At 39.9% G+C, this 19123-nt stretch overlaps 1 protein-coding gene across 26 annotated transcripts in view; it reads right to left on the bottom strand.

Moving 5' to 3' along the window:
* The window catches only part of PCDH15 (protocadherin related 15), a 623360-nt gene that overhangs the window by 125949 nt on the left and 478288 nt on the right, over positions 1–19123 (bottom strand). For all 26 annotated transcript variants that reach the window (XM_083503000.1, XM_083503013.1, XM_083503006.1 and 23 more), the window contains 4 exons: positions 16906–17038; positions 14766–14845; positions 10542–10635; positions 6202–6330 (listed from right to left, as the gene is read on the bottom strand). In XM_083503000.1, coding sequence (XP_083359126.1) covers positions 6202–6330; positions 10542–10635; positions 14766–14845; positions 16906–17038 — 436 coding nt within the window. The remainder of the gene's footprint in view (positions 1–6201; positions 6331–10541; positions 10636–14765; positions 14846–16905; positions 17039–19123) is intronic.

Here is a 19123-nt window from a genome sequence, read left to right as displayed (position 1 = left end):
GCCCTAAAGGCTAATGGAATGACATTTAGTTCTTCCACAAAGTTTAAAATATAGAACTCAAACCTATTCACAGCAATTACAAGAATAACACTTGCATTCCTTTACAGGGGAACTATATGGAGGCCTCAGTTAAACCAAGAAGCCCAGTCCAGAAAACTGCTGGTGCAGAAAGCTACACATCCACTGCTGCACTTATCTTTTTGAAATGTCGCTCATGTAGCAAGGACCAGGCAATTTTCATCATGCTAACATAAATCACCCACAAAATTCTGATGAGGCATGGTGCTGTAAAAATTACTGGATCCAAAGTAACGGCCAACTGCAAACTAGTGTGTAGTACAGAAATCATGTTCTCTAAAGTGCCGGTGATGTTTTCTTAAACTGGACGTTCCTTGAAGAAATCTCTGTGTCAACAGGAGGACTCAATGAATCAGGCACTTATCCAGTTTTCTGTTTAATTAGCTTTTCTTTTAAAGCCATTTGATCAAAGCTGCAGATTTTTAAATAGTGATGTGGAATTAAATATTTAATGAAACCTTTCAACTAGTGGAAAAAACACACATTTGAATGGGAAGATCATAATTTAATAATATTTATTAGATTTATATCTCACCATTCCTCTAAAGCGTACATGGTTCTCCTCCTCCTCCTCAACAACCTCAACAACAACCCTGTGTGATAGGTTAGGCTGAGAGTGAGTGACTGGCTCAAGGTCACCCAGTAAGCTTTTTGGCCAAATGGGGATTTGAACCTTGATTTCCCACGTCCTGGTCCAAAACTCTAACCCCTATGTCACAGAATGCAGCATAACTAAGCTCAGCAAAGTGTGAATTATCTTAGAAATAAGGGGTTTTTTGGGGGGTGGAGGGAAACTTAGATCTTCCACTACAGAAACATTTTTTCCTCCATCACCCAAGGGAAATTGGCACTCAGAAAAATATGCACTTCCCAGCAAAGCACTCACATAAATTAGTTTTGAAAAGATATCACAGGTGGTTATTTTAAGGTGTAGCTTGATAAACTAAACCACCTAAAATAACATAAGAACCCTCCAAAATCCATGTAAAGGTGTATATTCTAATTCTTAGAACCTTCACATTAACGTACCTAAGCATAAGAGTGTAAGGACTTTATTGTGCTTTTAAGTCCCAATAGTTTCACTGGGATTTAAATGCATTTTAACCTGGTATTGCGTCCTTTGTCTACATGACACCTACAGTACCTCTTTCTGGAGTGCCTTTCTGAAAACCCCCTGCTAGGGAATGATTAGGAATGTTACACACATACCAAAAGGGAGCACTTAGCTCTTAGCCATTTCTATTTATTTCCCAAAGATTAAACTTGCCAAAGGATTCTTAATTGAGAAAGAGATTCAGTGCAAAGGGATGTAGGCATTTTTACATTTCACATGTCAGAGCAGAATATGTAACATGCCGTGCCCCATTGTGTGAAGTAGCTTCTTAAAAATGGAAAATATTTCAAACTTTGTAATTATGAATAATTCAGGAAGTTAATTCCGACATAATCTATTCTCCTCTCTTCCCCCTTCAAGGACTCCCACTGTGACATTAAGAAAAATAACCAAGGAATGGGATGATCCCTGTCTAGGAAGTAATAGTTCAATTTCATAGAACATTAGGGAATATGCTGTAATTTTCTTATAAATTCAGTTTATTTGCTCAACATTTCAAAGCCAGAGAGTGTAGTCTGTACTCTACACTGCTATTTTGCCCCCCTTTTTGCACAATATCACAACTCCCCCCACTAATCCCTCTGTGAGTTTGATGCCCAGTTCAGAAATTAAGGCTTCTCTCTCCAAAGGTGGTCAAAGAGTATTATTGAATTAAGGCATAAATAAAAAGGTCACCTGCAGGTTACAATTATATATTTATTATCCAGCCCTTATGATGTGATAAACTGTTGCAGGATTATAAAAGAACCAAAGAATTTAGGAAGCGGTGTGTGGAAGGAGAGTGTAAGCAGACAAGCCTGGTAGATTTCCCAAGGTTACTGTATGGAAAGTGGTTGGGAATTCTCAGCCAATGGGCTGAATGCTGGCCACAGCATCTCCCCACTTTGTCCCACCCACTCCACACAGCAAACAGGATTGATTAAAAATAAAATTGAAGCAGCTTACACTGGTGCCAGTGGAAGTTTCTAAAGCTTAATTGCCACAGTGGTTAGCCATCCACAGCACACACATTCCAAATTTCCCCAGGCAGCAATCAAGATGGTGAGGGAAGCCTTCAATTGGCTGTAACTGGAAGCTCCCATTAACCGTGGGGTGTCATTTTCCTGGAAGGGATCACAGCTGAAAAGAGAAGGGTTGGGTCTCCCATGCACTGCAGGTGCCACCACCAAAAATCACTCCCCATGCAGTACTTAGTCTTGGGGAAAGAAAAGCTCCTACCAGCCTTAATGGTGTACTGTTTTTAAGCCTAATTGTCACAATGGGGGGCGGGGAGTATCTTTGTGGATTGCAGCTGGAAACAAAAGAGTGTCTCCATGAAGATCATACCCATATCTAGCAATTAGACTTGAAAACAGAGAGAGAATGTATGAAAAGTGTGTGTATATGCATGTGTGAGAGAAGTGCACAGTCCTATCTACTTTGTGTTAGTCCCATCACTGCTGGCATGTGGTCTCCAGAAGGTGAGCCACAAGGGGATCTGGCATTTGAGCAAAGGTTCTCCCCTCCCAATACAGAATAAAGAATGGAGAGGATTGTGGTCATTTCTCTCACATCACAATAGGAAAGGATCGTGAACTGGAAGAAGATAGAGGAGTCTGGTCAATTTCCAATCATTCTAATTTTTAGACATTATGAGCCACAGATTTTCTTGTATTATTCTGTTGGCGACTATCTTTTCTTTCTGTTCTTGCTTGTACTGATGTAGACATGGTCACAATCAGAAACAAAAAGGAATCTGGGTTTAAATATTGGAGTTCTTTGACTCAAAGGAGGGTGGTGGGACCAGTAGCGTTAGTTTTAGATTATTTAACCTGAAGATGAAATGCTACCCAGTGGGATATGGCCAAAGAAGACAGACAGAGCCACACAATGTTAGCATAAAATAGATCATGCATATTCAAATAATAAATAATAGGACCAAGAAGAAGGAGATGAAGCATCAGCCCAGACCAGCCATTGCCACATTACCTCGTCTCCGTGATGATGGGAATGGTCCAGAGCTGAGATAGGAAACCACCACCAGGAAGTAAGGAAGCCCAGTATTGTGGCCCCTTCCTTTGGGCAAGGCATTTTCTGGGGAAGCAGCTCTGGTTTTGGCACAGGGGTATCAGGTCCCACACAAATGCTCACCACAGGATCCTCCCCTCCTGTCTTCAGAGAAGGTCTCATCAAGACTGAGAGCAGAGACTTGTGGGTCACAGCCTAGTCACTGCTGTTACTGAATGGACTTAGGATAAATTGTTAACGTGATTGAGAATAAACAGCTCTGTAAACTGGAACTGGAACTGAAATAATAGTATTTCTTATTTCCAGTCCTAAGAATCTTAAATTCAACCTAGTTTTGAAATGTACTGGGCCTCTCCAGCATCAATATGCCCCCTTTCCCACCAGCAATATAAATGGTTGCTTAGAACCCAGGGAATTGTGTGATCCACACTCATGTTTCTTAAAAATGGATTAGTTGTAAATATTAAAATATGATCTCACAAGACATCTCGGATATAATTTTTGATCAAAATATTTAAATGTTCTACAGAAGATAAGTCAATAGCTATAAGAAAAGTGGTTTGATATGGTTGAACTTCACTGTCAGCTTCATGCATTTGAACTCTCAAATCTTTCTGCTTCACAGTGGCCTTCTAAAAAGAAGAAAAGGAATTGCATTCAAAAATTGACTTTGGGGGATCCCAATGATAAAATTAAAAGAACAGTGGGGAATCTGGTACAACTCCAATTTCCACAGTCAAGTAAGTACTGTGTGGAGTTTAAAGGATATGAAATGCATCCACAACACTTTGAGACTTGTCCTTTTTAGTTTTTCTTCTTTTAATCTTCTTTGCCTTCCCCCATTCCCAGCAGGGGTTTTTCCTATGCCACCACCTACAAGGATACCAGCTGTGAGCTCTTTTACTTCATAGGATATTAACACATTCTATTGGCTCTGAATATGCAATGAGGTTTATTGATGTAGCTTGGAGTTTCCAAGGAACTATGCAGTCGAAAATTCTCTTGTTTCGGTTTCAGCAGCATGTTCAAAAGAAAACTCAAGCAAGGATATCCATATTCAGGTGGGAAAGATATGTTTAACACTCTGCTAACAATAGTTCCATTCCAGTTTTCTGAGTTGTCATGTGTTTCTTCAGACTGATTTGTGGTGTGCTGTTGTTGTTGTTTTAAACTGTCAGGTGTGCACTGGCAAAGCTCTGCTGAGGCTCCTGAACAAAAGACTACTATGCCTTTAATTAAAAGCTTCCTCCTTGCCGTTCCCTTTATTGTTTCCTGTTCAGCATGAGTAGCGGATAAATGATGTATTTCCATTTAACTGCTCAGTTCATTTGAACAATTAGTGGGGAATTAATAATTTATGCCCCCATTCATGCGGGTTTTAATTACTGCATTCTTTTTGTTCCTTTTTCTTAATTTTCTTTAATAGAACCAGCCATTAAAGTCTCGTGCCCTGCAGAGAACTGAATACTAATTAAAGGGTAATTCATCACTACTCTACCTTCAAGTGTCCTGCTTGCATAAAACCTGTGGATGTAAATACAAACATGCATAGTCTTCTGTATGGACAGATCCCTTCATGGAAGAGACATATCTTGCACTGGGGAGCTTATGCATATTCAGCTGTCTGCAACAGAACACTTGGACATGTAGAGGTTGGGGTGGGTGAGGACCCAATTCTCAATAAGACTATAGACGTCAGTTCCTTTTGACAATGTTAAAGCTTTTCATGCTACATGAGTTACAAATCATGATGGCTACTCCTTGCTTGTTAGATCTACAAAGCAACTGAAGGAGTCAAACTCAAATTGCAACCAACATTTTCTAATTAAGGCAGTTTTTTATTTGCATTGTTATTTATCTTTTCTTTGTGCACAGCTAAGTGTACAGCTCAATTAAACTGGGAGGGAAACAAACCACTCTAAAGCTTCTTGAAAGAAAGAAAGAAAGAAAGAAAGAAAGAAAGAGAAGAGAGAAGAGTTAAGTTTTGCCAACACTTTTCTTGTTATTTCCATATTTACTACTAGATGATAATTCTGGCTTCAGTGAAGACAGCACTTTGCATGATTTAAAAATTACAATGACACAGAAGATGTAGATGTGTTGGAGGACTGATATATTCTATTCTGCTACTCAAGCTAAGGAATAAGTTGCATTTTGTTGTTTGAAATGACACACTGGCAGCATCCTGACAGAACACAAAACAGATTGAAAAAGATGTTTATTGCTACTCTAAAATGACATGACTATATCCTATAGAATGTAAAAAAATCCACCAGCCACAATTTTATCCCAGTTTCAAACACTGTAGGCTCACTTCAAATTTTGTTCTGGAATATTTTATGAACACTGTTTTCACATGTCTTACTTAATATTCCAAAATTGGATTTGCACATTTGTGGAAAGCATCTCTCCACAGATGAGAAACGAAAGCTCCATTTTAGATGTCATCAAACGGGTACCTCCTATTTTTCTGCAAAAAGTGAAGTGGTTCTAACATCACATGTTTACTCCAAAGGAAATCCCACTACATTGAGTAGGGCTTACACTTTAGTGTTTAGGACTGCAGCCTTAATCACAATGTGGGCCAGAAAAGAATTTTAGAGGGAAGTTTGTAAATATGGGTAACATATTTCATTTCCACCCAAGTACTATGAGAGCAATACAGGAGAGGTTTGAAGTTGGTTTCATGGGGAACAGTTGCCCACATACCAAGGAAAGCTGTGGACAGGAAGGGTTTAGTATCCATGTGTCCCTTTTGCAACACTCCATTTCACATTCCCAACAGTTCATGCATAGATTTTGCCTCATGGTGGGTTGGGAGGCAGGGAGGGGTCATTAGCAAATTATATCTACTGAGATATGTTCAAGTTCATTTTTTTACCAAAAATGTGGTTAAAACCAACTTCATAAATTGGTGCCATCCACTGGACAACCTGGCAGCTTTAATTCATTTAGAGACAATTTCAAATCAGTATGTTCACCTTTGCTAGCAACAGACTTACCCTCACTTGACCAACAAATGCATTGGCTTCCTCTTCTAGTACTGTAAGGTTCTTAGGCAGAAAAGGGTCAAAGACTGGCCCATTGTCATTTACATCTGTTACAACCACATTCACTGTAGCAGTTGATGTCTGCAAGAAAAAGGAAATAAAATTATGAAGCAGATGTTTTTACCTTACAGGAGGATACTTAGTGCTCATTATTGAAATTTGTATTCCACCATTCACCATAAGGGTAACATCCATAAGAATATAAGCAAATTAGAAACCATACAAAACACTAAACTATCTAAAACCATTATAAAAATGAATGCTACAGAGTTGGATTATCACAATTACATTATACCTGGTGATACTTAGAAGGTACTGCGTTAGTAGGGTAGGAGAGATGATGCATTTATACACACACACACACACACACACACACACACATCCAAAGTGTGCACTGTAGATTATTTTTGACAGTATCAAAGGGGTACATTGGTTGTCGGATGTGTCCCAGGCTTTTTAGACCTGTCTACCCGTGTACTATCTGAAACCAAAGGGGCGTGTTGGTTGCCAGATGAGATTTCCCCTCCGGCTCTCCTACCCAACTGCAGTGGCAGAAGACAAGACTCAAAAACTGTTTTGTGGATAAATTATGTCGTCATTTAAAAGTTCAACAAAGGCTGTAATTGTGCATGTGCAAGTAAAATATCCCAGTAACAGAGCAACTGGATGAACATGAGCTTCCCCCCCCCCCCAAGGGAAGAAGACAATAAACAGGATGCTTTTGCAATGTGCTACTGCTATTGAAATGTAAAATGTATGGATTTAAATAGAGTCTGAGTCACAGAAAAGAAATTACCTGAAAACTGGGAGGGGAAATTTTAGGTAAAGCCTTAAATGTTCAGCTATGAGAGTATAAAAGAAACTATGAATATACAGCACCTTTGTCTACATACACCGATAGCCTTGTATAAATGATACCCTGATCAAGCAAGGAAGATCTGCCATGCATAAGGTTTCCAAACATGCACACTTGGATGTGTATCTACATCTGCACCACAGTGCTCATTTGGACCCCACTGAATGAACTGGATCATCTTTTGAAGTAACGATGGGGATCTGCATTCCCTTTCAGAGCCACTAGCTGATTAAAAAACGCCTGCTTCTTGGTAGAAAAGTGATGACAAACCTAGACAGCATCTTAAAAAGCAGAGACATCACCTTGCCGACAAAGGTTTGTATAGTTAAAGCTATGGTTTTCCCGGTAGTGATGTATGGAAGTGAGAGCTGCACTATAAGAAAGGCTGATCACCAAAGAATTGATGCTTTTGAATTATGGTGCTGGCGGAGACTCTTGAGAGTCCCATGGACTGCAAGAAGATCAAACCTATCCATTCTGACGGAAATCAGCCCTGAGTGCTCACTGGGAAGACAGATCCTGAAGCTGAGGCTCCAATACTTTGGCCACCTCACGAGAAGAGAATACTCCCTGGAAAAGACCCTGATGTTGGGAAAGATGGAGGGCACAAGGAGAAGGGGATGACAGAGGACGAGATGGTTGGACAATGTTCTTGAAACTACCAACATGAATTTGGCGAAACTGCGGGAGGCAGTGGAAAACAGGAGTGCTTGGAGTGCTCTGGTCCATGGGGTCACAAAGAATCAGACACGACTAAATGACTAAACAACTAAACAACAACAACAACAGACAATCCTACTATACCATTACCCCAATCTCCAAGTGATATGAGATTCCAGGGGGTTCAAGAAAGGGAATATCCTGAATTTGCACACTTGGATGCTACATCCTACTGATGGAAAGCTCAATACATTCCTCTTTTACTTTATGTATTGGAGCTACAGGCTGAAAATAGAGTGCAGTAATTAGAAGCAAAGATGCAAATGTGACCTTTCCCATGAAAAGGTGTAACCACAGTGACAGTTAACTAGCCAAGATGAAGCAACTGAAGCAGGAGCTCCCATTCTGTACCTCATTACAGTCTTGCTGATGCTCCTATAAATGCAACTGCAAGTCTTAGAAATTTGCAATTTTTTTCCTGCTCACCAAACATTCTGTTTAAAATGAAATAAAGGTAAAAGTACTAAAATCCAAGTGCTAATATACGGAAGGTTGCACCTTGGACAGATTCCTCCCCCCACCCCTTGAGTTATATCTTCATTAGAGAAAACTGTGCACTAAACAGAGAAGGCATGCAAAGTCCTTAGATGGAAGATGCATATACTGTATGATATGTTTATTTTTGTTTTTCTCATGTAGCATTTTCCTTTCCGCAAGAATATCCACAAGAAAATAATGAAATAAAAATGTGAAATCTACATGGACTTTGCAGGAAAGTTGAACGAACAACAGGACAGAATGTAGCCTGTTGCTCATTGCTTACTTGACAAAATCCTTACTTGAGTTGTTTGGTGTTCCAATCCCCACTCCCACCCTGGGGAGTATCTTCCCAAAGATAGGAAAAAAAAGACATCAAAATAATCTTCCTTATGGGCTTTCCACAGACAGGCACAGAAGAGGGATTTGGTAGATTGGGACCCCCAGACTATATCGTAGAGCCAGTGGAGAAAAAAAAAAAACATTTCAAAGCTAAGGATGAAAGGTTTAGGTAAAGGATTGTGCCATTTGTCAGCCAGGAAGTTTTGCCCAAGGCTGGTTGCCCAGGCATCCTTTACCAAGTGATGAATTCAACGTGTGATAAGACATCACAGATCTTACAGCATGGAAAGAGCTTTCACATTTTCTCACAATTGCATTCAGTAACAGGGTATAGGTAGAAGGAGTAATAGGGAATAGGTAGAACTCCATGTGGGGGCTGAAGGTCAGAAAACCATCTTGGCAGGCTGGGACAGAGGCACAGAGATGCCTTGGAAAGCCAGTGCTGCACTGCTGGGGAAACAAGACCCCCTTGAATTGTGAATGCTGTAAACTCTGCATTCCCTCCCTTGAGGGACAGTCTCTGCCACATCTTAATTCCCTACAGAAGCATGACCCTGAGTGAGTGCACAGAACTCCCCTGGAATCTTGCTGCTTCTCGGCAGAGATTGGGGGTGGCATAGAACCTTTGCAATATTACGCATGTGAGCCAACCTGTAGTCTCCAAAGCGCAGAACGAAATGTTATGGCAGACACAAGCGTACTTTCAAAACAGCAGCACTGTGTGACATTATCATGCTGTAATCCTCCCTGGGTCCACCCCACTGGCTGCAGCTTTGTGAGATAGGGAAACATAATATCATGTATTGAGTATCCCTTGATTTTCAAGAGGAGAACAAGACACAACATTGCCATTTTTTTGTGGCAGTCCTCTGTCATTCATAATATATAATTCCTCTCTAAGCTTGCCTCCTTATGGACACTTGTATCTAAACACAGCACATGAATTTCACTGTTAAGAGAATAGTATCGGTTTACTAGCAACTCATTGCTCATAAATGCTTTCATTATTTAATTTTAGCACTATAAACACTACTGAAATCTTACATTATAAGCAACAGTTCAATTCCCCAAAATGATGCTTCATTTACAGTAGCAAGTATGAACTACAAGCACATTTCAGGTGGAAGAAGTGGAACCATGATCCAAAGAAAGACTACTATCCAGGATATGTTGACAGCATTTAAGAGAAATGTAGTATTAGGCAGTAAATGGAAGATTACCTTTTAGTATTAAGAAATATCACTTGTCACTAGCAGTCAATTACATCATCATTGATAACAAATAATGTAAGAAAGCAAAACCTCCTAACATCTCAAGAGCTAACCTAATTTGTAAAAAAATGTTCTCTATACCATAGCTAGTGGAAGAAAACATCTGATATAGTTTTCCTTATGATTTGTCACACAACATTTTCAAAATGATTTCCCCAGTGCTAGGGGGGAAATTGAACCAACTATATCTGCCATGTGCAAAGTCTCTGTAGAGATTCTGGTAAAATGTTTTTATATGGCACAACAAGTATCTCAGGTTACGAGTGCAAAGGAAAATGTTCAAAAATGATATGTGAGAGACTTGGGCAGTGTCCTGGCCCCAGGGAGCTGGAACAGCCATAAGATGTCCCCCATGGGATGTCCCTCGCAGTGTGCAGTGTCTGTACTGGCCATAAAAAAAAAAAAACAATGGGAGGTCAGAGATGTGACACAAATCATTTCAGTTGCAGCTCTATTTCCAAAACAGCACATTGGAGGCATTCGCACAAAACCTCCCAACATAAAGGGGAATTACTGAGGGTTACAGACAGTTTAACAAAGACTTGCCCTGTTTTGGCTGTGCTGCTCTCAGTGCCCTGTTGTCTAGGTCTCAGAAACTTGTTTTTATATTTCTACAAGAAACTTACCCCATCTGGTCGGCCATCCGAGGCTGTAACAATCAAAATGTAGCGATCGGTGCTTTCTCTGTCTAAAGGCTTTCCTAAGGCTAGAAGTCCAGATCTAGCAATAAAACAAACATGTATGTTACATAAAAATATGGCTCCTAAAAATTGACAAGCACTATATATATTTATATGCCGTTGGGTTGGTTGCATTAGTGAATACTTCTCATTGTGATCCAAAGCAAAGCAAAAAGCGATTTTTTAAAAAAAAACATCCAAGTTTTCCTCTGTAAAAACTGCAGACAAGTGCTTTCTAGTTTGTTTTCACATTAAAAAATAAAACAAACCACAAACCGCTAAGTGCTAGGAATAGACCAAAACTATTCTCACGGAGGATGTTACAAGGCAAGTATGTTTTTTTCATTAACTTCTGCTGATGCAGAAGATCAGAACTCTCAATTCAGGGACATCTTTATTATACCATTTTGAGTAAACTATATTCTTTCCTTATAGCTTACCTAATTTGGCAATATAAGCAGCAAAACAATTGTGGCTTTCACACACAACCAGTCACAATAGAAATCTGAATTCATGACCAAGTCTTCAGGCAAAAGATTCACAGCAGACAATGGATGTGAACAATCCACTTTCTCTGTGCAGCTACATACTGAGTTATTTGTATTACTGGCTAGCAAACATTTCCACATGGTGCTATACGTGGAGAAAGGGTTTCCCTATTCCCATATTTTCATTTTGCTCAACCCCTATCTGCAGAAGATATGAGAAACTGGCACAGCATGGGAAAACCGTAATTGGTTCTTTAAGAGCTATCTGACACTGATGTGCCATGCCAGAATGGCCTTTGGAGGTGGAGAGCATGTCCAGTTACTTCCAACTTCATTTTAGCTTTTAAAGGACGCCCCTGGACATGGGATTGTATTTCAAGCCTCTCTGATCTGCTTGATCATTTGAGAAGTGATCAGTTGTGGCATCCAAATACTAGAATTAAGTATTTTGTTTTTCTCCATTCCTGTTTTGTATTCAATGGCTCCCATTATCCTAGGATCATCTGAGTTCAATGGAAGCAGAGACAAACTGCTCCACATCAGTCAGTTCTAAGGCATGTATATGCTGCAGCACCATTTCACCACCAAATTTCTTCCAATTCTAAAAGCTTGCATACATAACATAGACCTGCCCTTCTGTCCCAGGAGCATCAAAGTGCAACGGAGATGCCATTTGGGCTCCTACAATATGACCTGGCTCTTCTGACAATACCACTCAACAGCTGCCATCTCCTAAAGGGAGCACTGGCCCTAGATTACCAACAGGGCATTTAAAAACTCTTTTATTCTGAAATCAGAAGAAACCCTTGAAATGAGAAGAGCAGTGCTGTGTTTATATTTTATTTCTATTTTTTTGCTGTTAATTAGGTGCTAGTTAATTAATCAGTAATACAGTGGTACCTCAGTTTAAGAACAGTCCGGTTTATGAATGATTTGGTTTACAAACTCCACAAAACCAGAAATAAGTGTCTTCATTTGACAACTTTACCTCGGTCTAAGAATGGAATCTGAACGGTGGAAGGGCACTGGTGGTGGGAGGCCTCATTAGGGAAAGCGTGCCTCGGTTTAAGAATGGTTTTGGTTTAAGAACAGATTTCCGGAATGGATTAAGTTCGTAAACTGAGGTACCACTGTACCAGAGTTACAATATTAGACCTACAGGAGGACTAATCAGGGAAGGGCTGCTCGGTACTATTCTACCCCTACCTGGTCTGCTTTTCCTAGCCAATAAGAATGGGTGGGTTTTTGTTTTTGTTTTGTCCTGTAAGATACCTGCCTGCAGGTAAGGTGCTGATTGCAGTGTGGGGTATTGTTTGATTCCTGGCTGAGTAGATAGAGCTGGGGTCTGAGTGTGCCTCCAGAGCCTGCCTCAGTATAGACTCTGCCATAGGTCATCCTTGAAATGGCCACATCAAGGGGGTCCCATATATTGACTGATGATTTCCCCTTGCCCCACCGCATAGGCCAGGTACTGTGGGTGACAGACAGGCCTGTGACCCTTATCCAAGGTAAAAGATTGCGCTCTCGCAAAGTTTGGTTTGGTAGGGTTTCTTCTGAGGGAGACAGAGGAAACAGAGTGTTATAGTGGTTATTACCTTTGGCCTGACAGTGCACGATGCTCCTACTTCTAGGCCTTAGTATATCATCCATGAACTTAATTTCCCAATTGCATGTAGTGATGGCATATGATGGTGCTACAGTGTGCCTAGGTAGGCAAGGAAGCAGGAAGTTGTGAATATGTGCCCCCAATATCAGTGGTAGTGGGCAGGCGAAGGTGCAGCTGGAACGGAGGGGCTGAGCATGATATCAGGGAAGACCTAGATGTTTGGCTCCTGTTCCTGATGTTAGCCCTGCCACTTCTCTGGTAGCTTTTCAGCACCTGCTTCAAACATTTTTGTTCAGTCAAGCCCCTTCATGCCTTACTGCCTTACTGATTTCTTTAAAGTTTTTAATGACTTGTTTTGATTGGCATTAAAATTATTTCATGTAAAATATAAACAAAACACTTAGAGGTTTCATTACAATCAAGTTGTTTAGAGATTTTGTTAAATAAATAAAATGGATTAAGTAGTTATGTTGGTTCATATCAGAAATGGAGTACTTCTGTTTTCTTACAGCTCACTAGAGAGTACCTGTCAAAATATTATACTGCATGTTCTGAACATGGATGCTCTGTAGAGCATCTCTGCTATACTTGCTTCTACGGACTGCATGAATAACTACTGTATGTATTCAAATGCAAATATTGCCCATTACTTTCATTGGAATAACCTGGAAATATGAATGCCTTTTGTAACTTTTAATGAGTGCACACAGAAAAGCATATTATAAAGTAGTGCTAGCTGGAAGTTAGTTGGCTCAGACATTTTGATAGAGGGGTGGAGAGGGGGTGGCATTTTGGTTAAATTTTCTGAAGTTGCAGAGAGAGAAATTTCTAGCGTTTTTCAGGGAAAGAGTTTCCCATGATAGATATAAGACAGAAAGCTACAGTCACTCATTTTTAAAATATCTAGTAAAAAAAATAAGCTGGCCATGGAGGCAGACATCTTTCCTTTTGTAAAGGAAGTCAAAAACAAAATACCCCTGGGTAATTCCTACTGGACTATTTTGTCAATGAGAAATGCTGTCAGGATGCTACTGCTTAGAGCAGCTCCTTTATCTCTCGAAGAAATCTTTTTGCCAGTTAAGTGAGAGGCATTTTCAGCCCAGTCTCATTCAAAAGTAGATGCTGCCCTCAACTTTTGATGGTTTATGCATTTGCAAACCTCCAGCTACCAGGTGCAACAGTTTCCACAGCCAGACCCCAAAATGTATATATATTTTCCCCTACAATGGAAAGTAAATTGCATAGAAATAACAGAAAACAGGTTCAGGATAATAATCTGCAGTGGCAGAAGCATACCATCAACCTGACGAGTGGAAAAGTTCCTAGATTATTGCAGCACCCTCTGTTTTTAGAATGTTGCTTATACCCGCATTCACACTGGTGAACAAATGTCTTAGTACATGAGTTTTGAGAACATAATGATAAGACTCTTGCTTGCTCTTTTCCTAATTTCTGAGAGGGGGAAACCTTCCCTCGATATATCCTTCTTTCTCCATTTACTGCAATTAATATTAAAGCAAATAATAGCTTTGCAAATGACAGGCCCTTAAAGGAAAGGTTTTCACTATTTCTGGTACATATGCTTTCAGTGTTCCAGGGCTTTTCTTTTCACTAATTAAGGTGGCATCCATTTAGGAAGAATGCTAAAAGCTTTCTCAGTTAGTAATGTCTGGAATGTCTGGTGCTGAATTCAGACAATGGGCCCAAAAGGTCTTCCTTTTCATTACAGTACATTTCATTTTTCCAGACAAGAAATGGTAAGTAAAAAAAAAAAAAGTCACTGTCATTAGGAGAAACCTGGCAAGTCTAAAGGCTTCTAATTAATCCCAGGTCACTCATATAATGGAAGTTTCCATCTCAGTGGGTTTTACCTAGTCAAACATTTAAAATAAATAAATGGTCTCGGGTGTACAATTTCAAAGTTCAGTACCATTCACAGAGCTCCCATTAGTGTCTGAGAGCTCAACTTCAAACAGCTGAATACCTCCGATTAGAAGCTGTGTTATTTGCACACAATCTGCATATTCATTTGGGCTGGGAAGTTGAAAATTCAGCCATAAGGGTTATTCTACTTACGTTCGAGAAAGGTTAAATACTTGCTGAGGATCTCCATTCTGTATGACGTATGTTATGGGGTCACCCTCTCGATCAGTTGCCTTCAGAAGAACAACAGAGAAAAAGTGACATGTTACAGATTGCAATGGCTTCTTTTTTTTATTAGGAATTTTTTAAAAAACAAAAACAAAGAACAAATCCTGAGTAGTGATGGGCAACACATTTTAAATGCTAATCAACTCATTCATAACAATTAAACATTTGACAGCTTTAACTCTAGATCAACTGATTGCATGTGTTTGTCCCCCTCTAGAGAGTGTCTGCATTTTGCTTCATGGAGAGTGTGCTCTCATAAGCATGGTAATTGCTTATTGGAATTTCAGGAAATTAGAGTATTTGCATACTTAAGCTTTAATCAACAATGACTGACAGAACGAGAGGTAATAAAGAGGTTTTCGGCGGGCAGTAAATTCTCCAGCTAATTTTCAAAATAACTCAGTAGGGATTATTTAATACTGCATTCCTTAAAACAAATATGATAGCTCCATTTAAAAATTGCACCTATTTGTGCCCTTCTTAAAATATGCAGTATTAAAAATTATACTGGACAATAATCAGTTTGAAAAGAATGAAGAGATTATTAGACAATAACATTAATAAAACAGATCCAGGTGGTATTGAAGACTGATTTTCTAGATCCATTTCAATTAGGGTTTTGGCCTGACTTTGGCACAGAAAAATCCCTGGTTGCCTTATATAATTACCTCTGCTGGGAGAGAGACAGGGCAATACGTCCCTGTTAATCTTCCCTGACCTCTCAGCATCTTTCAGTACCATCAACCACTATACCCTCTTGGAGAGGCTATCTGAAGGGGGGGGGGCAGCACTGCTTTGCAGTAGTTCCAGTCCTATTTGGATGGTCATTTTCAGCAGGTGATACTGGGGGACTGTTTTTCAGCACAACTGAGCCTTCACTGTGGGATTCCTCAGGGCAGAGGAAGCTGTATCTGATTTAAGAATATAATACACAATCCAGTTCTGAAGTTAAGCATGTGCTTAACTATCACCCATTTAAATCAATGGGATAGAGCAGTGCTTAACTTTGGCTGTATTTCTAAGTATAAAAAAGAAATGTTTTGGTTCCACAGTTGTTTAAAAACAACAACAAATAAATAAGAACACAGTGGTTCTCCTCAACCCCCAAACGTCCAAACTTATTTTTTAATTTCAGGTGTCAAATCTCTGTAAAATTATAAATGTACACCTCATACGTATTACTTTTATGGAGCAGGAAGCTTAAAAACACTGTGTAACATTATCTACTATTGCATACGTATTAACATTTCACACCTTTAAACAGCTGCAAATGAAGATCCTAAACATCTGTATGACAAAAGCTGCTATGTTGAATGAATGAATTTCATTGAAGACAAATTAGAGCAACAATTTTCAGAAGTTTAGCAAGGATTCCTCAATGAAAAAACATCTAGAATGATGGGCAAACTACTCTAAAAGTCCACTAGTCCATCGCTGTTGTCTGCTACAAAATGGAGCCAAAGGAGACTGGCTGTGTTTCAGGAGACACTTTCAAATCCATGATGGGCAACAATGAGATCCAAGAAGCCCAACCAACACTTTACATGAAGTGAACATGCACCTCAGAAGTGTCTGAGATGTACATATAGAGGTTTCTCAGCAGGCAAACCAATAAGGAAAGGGTTAAATGGCAGCAGAAAACCCATACTATAGAGCAGGGTCCCAAACTGGGTCTCCAGCTGTTTTTGGACTATAATTCCCATCATTCCTGACCACTGGTCCTGCTAGCTAGGAGTGATGGGAATCATAGTCCAAAAACAACTGGAGACCCAAGTTTGGGAAACCCATGTTATAAAGCAATGATGGAGAACTTGTGACCCTGCAGCCATTGTTGGAGTACAACTCCCATCAACCCTAACCATTAGCTGCATTGTCTGGGGCTGATGGGAGTTGAAGACCATCACCTGTAGGGCCACAGATTTACTACGCCCCCCCCCCGCCCCGTGCTATAAAGTAATATTTGTCCAGAACAGACCCTGAAAACAGCAAAAGTAGCTAGGATCAAGACCATCACATCCATAAGCAGAAAGAGTTCTGTAAATGCTTACATTGAAGCATTCTGTACCTGCAAATTAAGCAAAATGGCACCAATTCTCATGGCCTCACTAAGTTCAAGACTGTACATCTGCTGGGGAAAGCGGGGTGGGCTCTGATTATTTGGAGGAAGAACCTCAATGTAAACAGTAGTGATGGAGCTCCTGCAAAGACAATGGAACAAACAAAACCCAGTCAAAATCTTTATTATTATGATTATTATTATTGGAATTTTTTTTACACCACACTGCACACTTTGGTAATAAGCACTCAACATTTCTTCTGAACCTTTGGGTTACATCCCTGCAATTCTTTGCATCTGATGCATCTGACACACGGTGTTAACAGGGCAGAAAGATTAGTGTTTAATTACATTTTAATTATTGTATTTTCTATGTTTTTAGCTTGCTCTGCTTTATCTGTGTAAGCTACCTTGAGTCGTGGACTAGGAAAAAGGAAGGCTAAAAATAATTTTAATCATAATCATTATAAAGAATATTCAAAAATTATTTCCTTTTTATACTGGTCACTTTAGTTGATTTCACTTCATGGTTTTTCTTTCCTTTTTTCTTTTGGGTGGGGTGAATAAACATCTAACTGATCTAAAGGATTAAAAAGGTAAAGGGACCCCTGACCATTAGGTCCAGTCATAACCGACTCTGGGGTTGCGGCGCTCATCTCACTTTATTGGCCGAGGGAGCCTGCGTACAGCTTCCAGGTCATGTGGCCAGCATGACTAAGCCGCTTCTTGCGAACCAGAGCAGTGCACGGAAACGCTGTTTACCTTCCCACTGGAGCGGTACCTATTTAGCTATTTGCACTTTGACATGCTTTCAAACTGCTAGGTGGGCAGGAGCAGGGACCAAGCAACGGGAGCTCACCCCGTCACGGGGATTTGAACTGCTGACCTTCTGATCGGCAAATCCTAGGATCTGTGGTTTAACCCACAGCGCCATCCACGTCCCTATAGATCTAAAGGATTAAGAAGCTATTAATTATGCATAAATAAATAGGCTATTTAGATCTCTGGAGTGATAGGGAGAAAAAAGGTGACTTGAAAATTCCTTTCATCTGACCAACTTGGTGGAAACACTTTTGTTTTGTTTTTAAAGAAAACCATGAATATTTTCTTAAGGCTAGAAAAGAATAGTATGGGTGACACAATGCCTTAGAGTGCTGTGCTGAATATTGAAATTTGCTTCTTAAATGGCATCAACAAAAAACAAAACAGATAAAGTATAGTCTTATAAATGCAGGGATGGAAAAAGTAAAGCCTGAAGGACGTGTGTACCACACTCAGTGAATTTGTCATAGTCTATGAATTTATTATAGAACCCGGAGGGCAATGACTTTCATTTAAATCTTCTGGCCCTTGCATTTGCAATGATACATTAGAAAATGTGATGGCAACAATATTAAATGACTGGGAACAGCAGCAGCAACAACAACATCAAAATAAGCTAAGAGTTAAAAGTTTAAATGCCTGTGGATTTTGAGCCTATACACCACAATTTTCCAATGATAATGCAGAGTTCTTCACATTTAAATGCAACTGTAGGTCTGAACAGATGATAGCTTTTAGCAAATACTGTATACTAAACACATGGACGGGGAAATGGGCCTGCACTTGTGAGTCCCATTCCCTATGTCCACCGGCTCTGCCACCAACGTTAACACATTCAGTGGACCATCAGAAAGGATAGCCTATGTATATATACTTGCACGTGCCTCAGTTCTCCACCCAATCAGGTCAATGGCTTACGTATCTTGGCTCTCCTTTCTGGTGGCTGTTGAAGGTGGTGACATCCACAGTCCTGCTCCTGCCTCCACCCATAAGCCATACAGGACTAATGACCAAACATCCCTACAGTTGCAATTAAGGAGTGAAGACGTTCTCCATAGGGTGAATAGTTTGGTTTTGCCCACTTAGGGGCTATTTTGGTGATATTTCACCTCTATGCCTGATGTTATTTAGAATGGTTCTTTGTCTCACCTGGTTCTTCCCATCCTTCTCCCTAAATATGAAAGGTAACATTCAAACCAGGAGGAGAGAAAGTCTCTCTCCTGCCTCTCGCACTGCATGGAGAAGTGAAGGGCGGGAGCGAAGTGTCAACCAAATAGGGCATGGAAAGGTTTAGGAGTATCTGTTTTAGTCTGTTGTGTTTTATTTTTATTTGTCTTACAACTGAGTGGCCAAACTTCCTTAACTGGTCTCTATTTATTTCTCCAGCTTTGCTTTTCTGAACTTT

The sequence above is a fragment of the Podarcis liolepis genome, assembly GCF_965112155.1.
Source record: "Podarcis liolepis genome assembly, chromosome: 5".
Classification (NCBI taxonomy): domain Eukaryota; kingdom Metazoa; phylum Chordata; class Lepidosauria; order Squamata; family Lacertidae; genus Podarcis; species Podarcis liolepis.
Note: the sequence above shows the minus strand (reverse complement) of the source record. Positions and strands in the feature narration are given on the sequence as shown.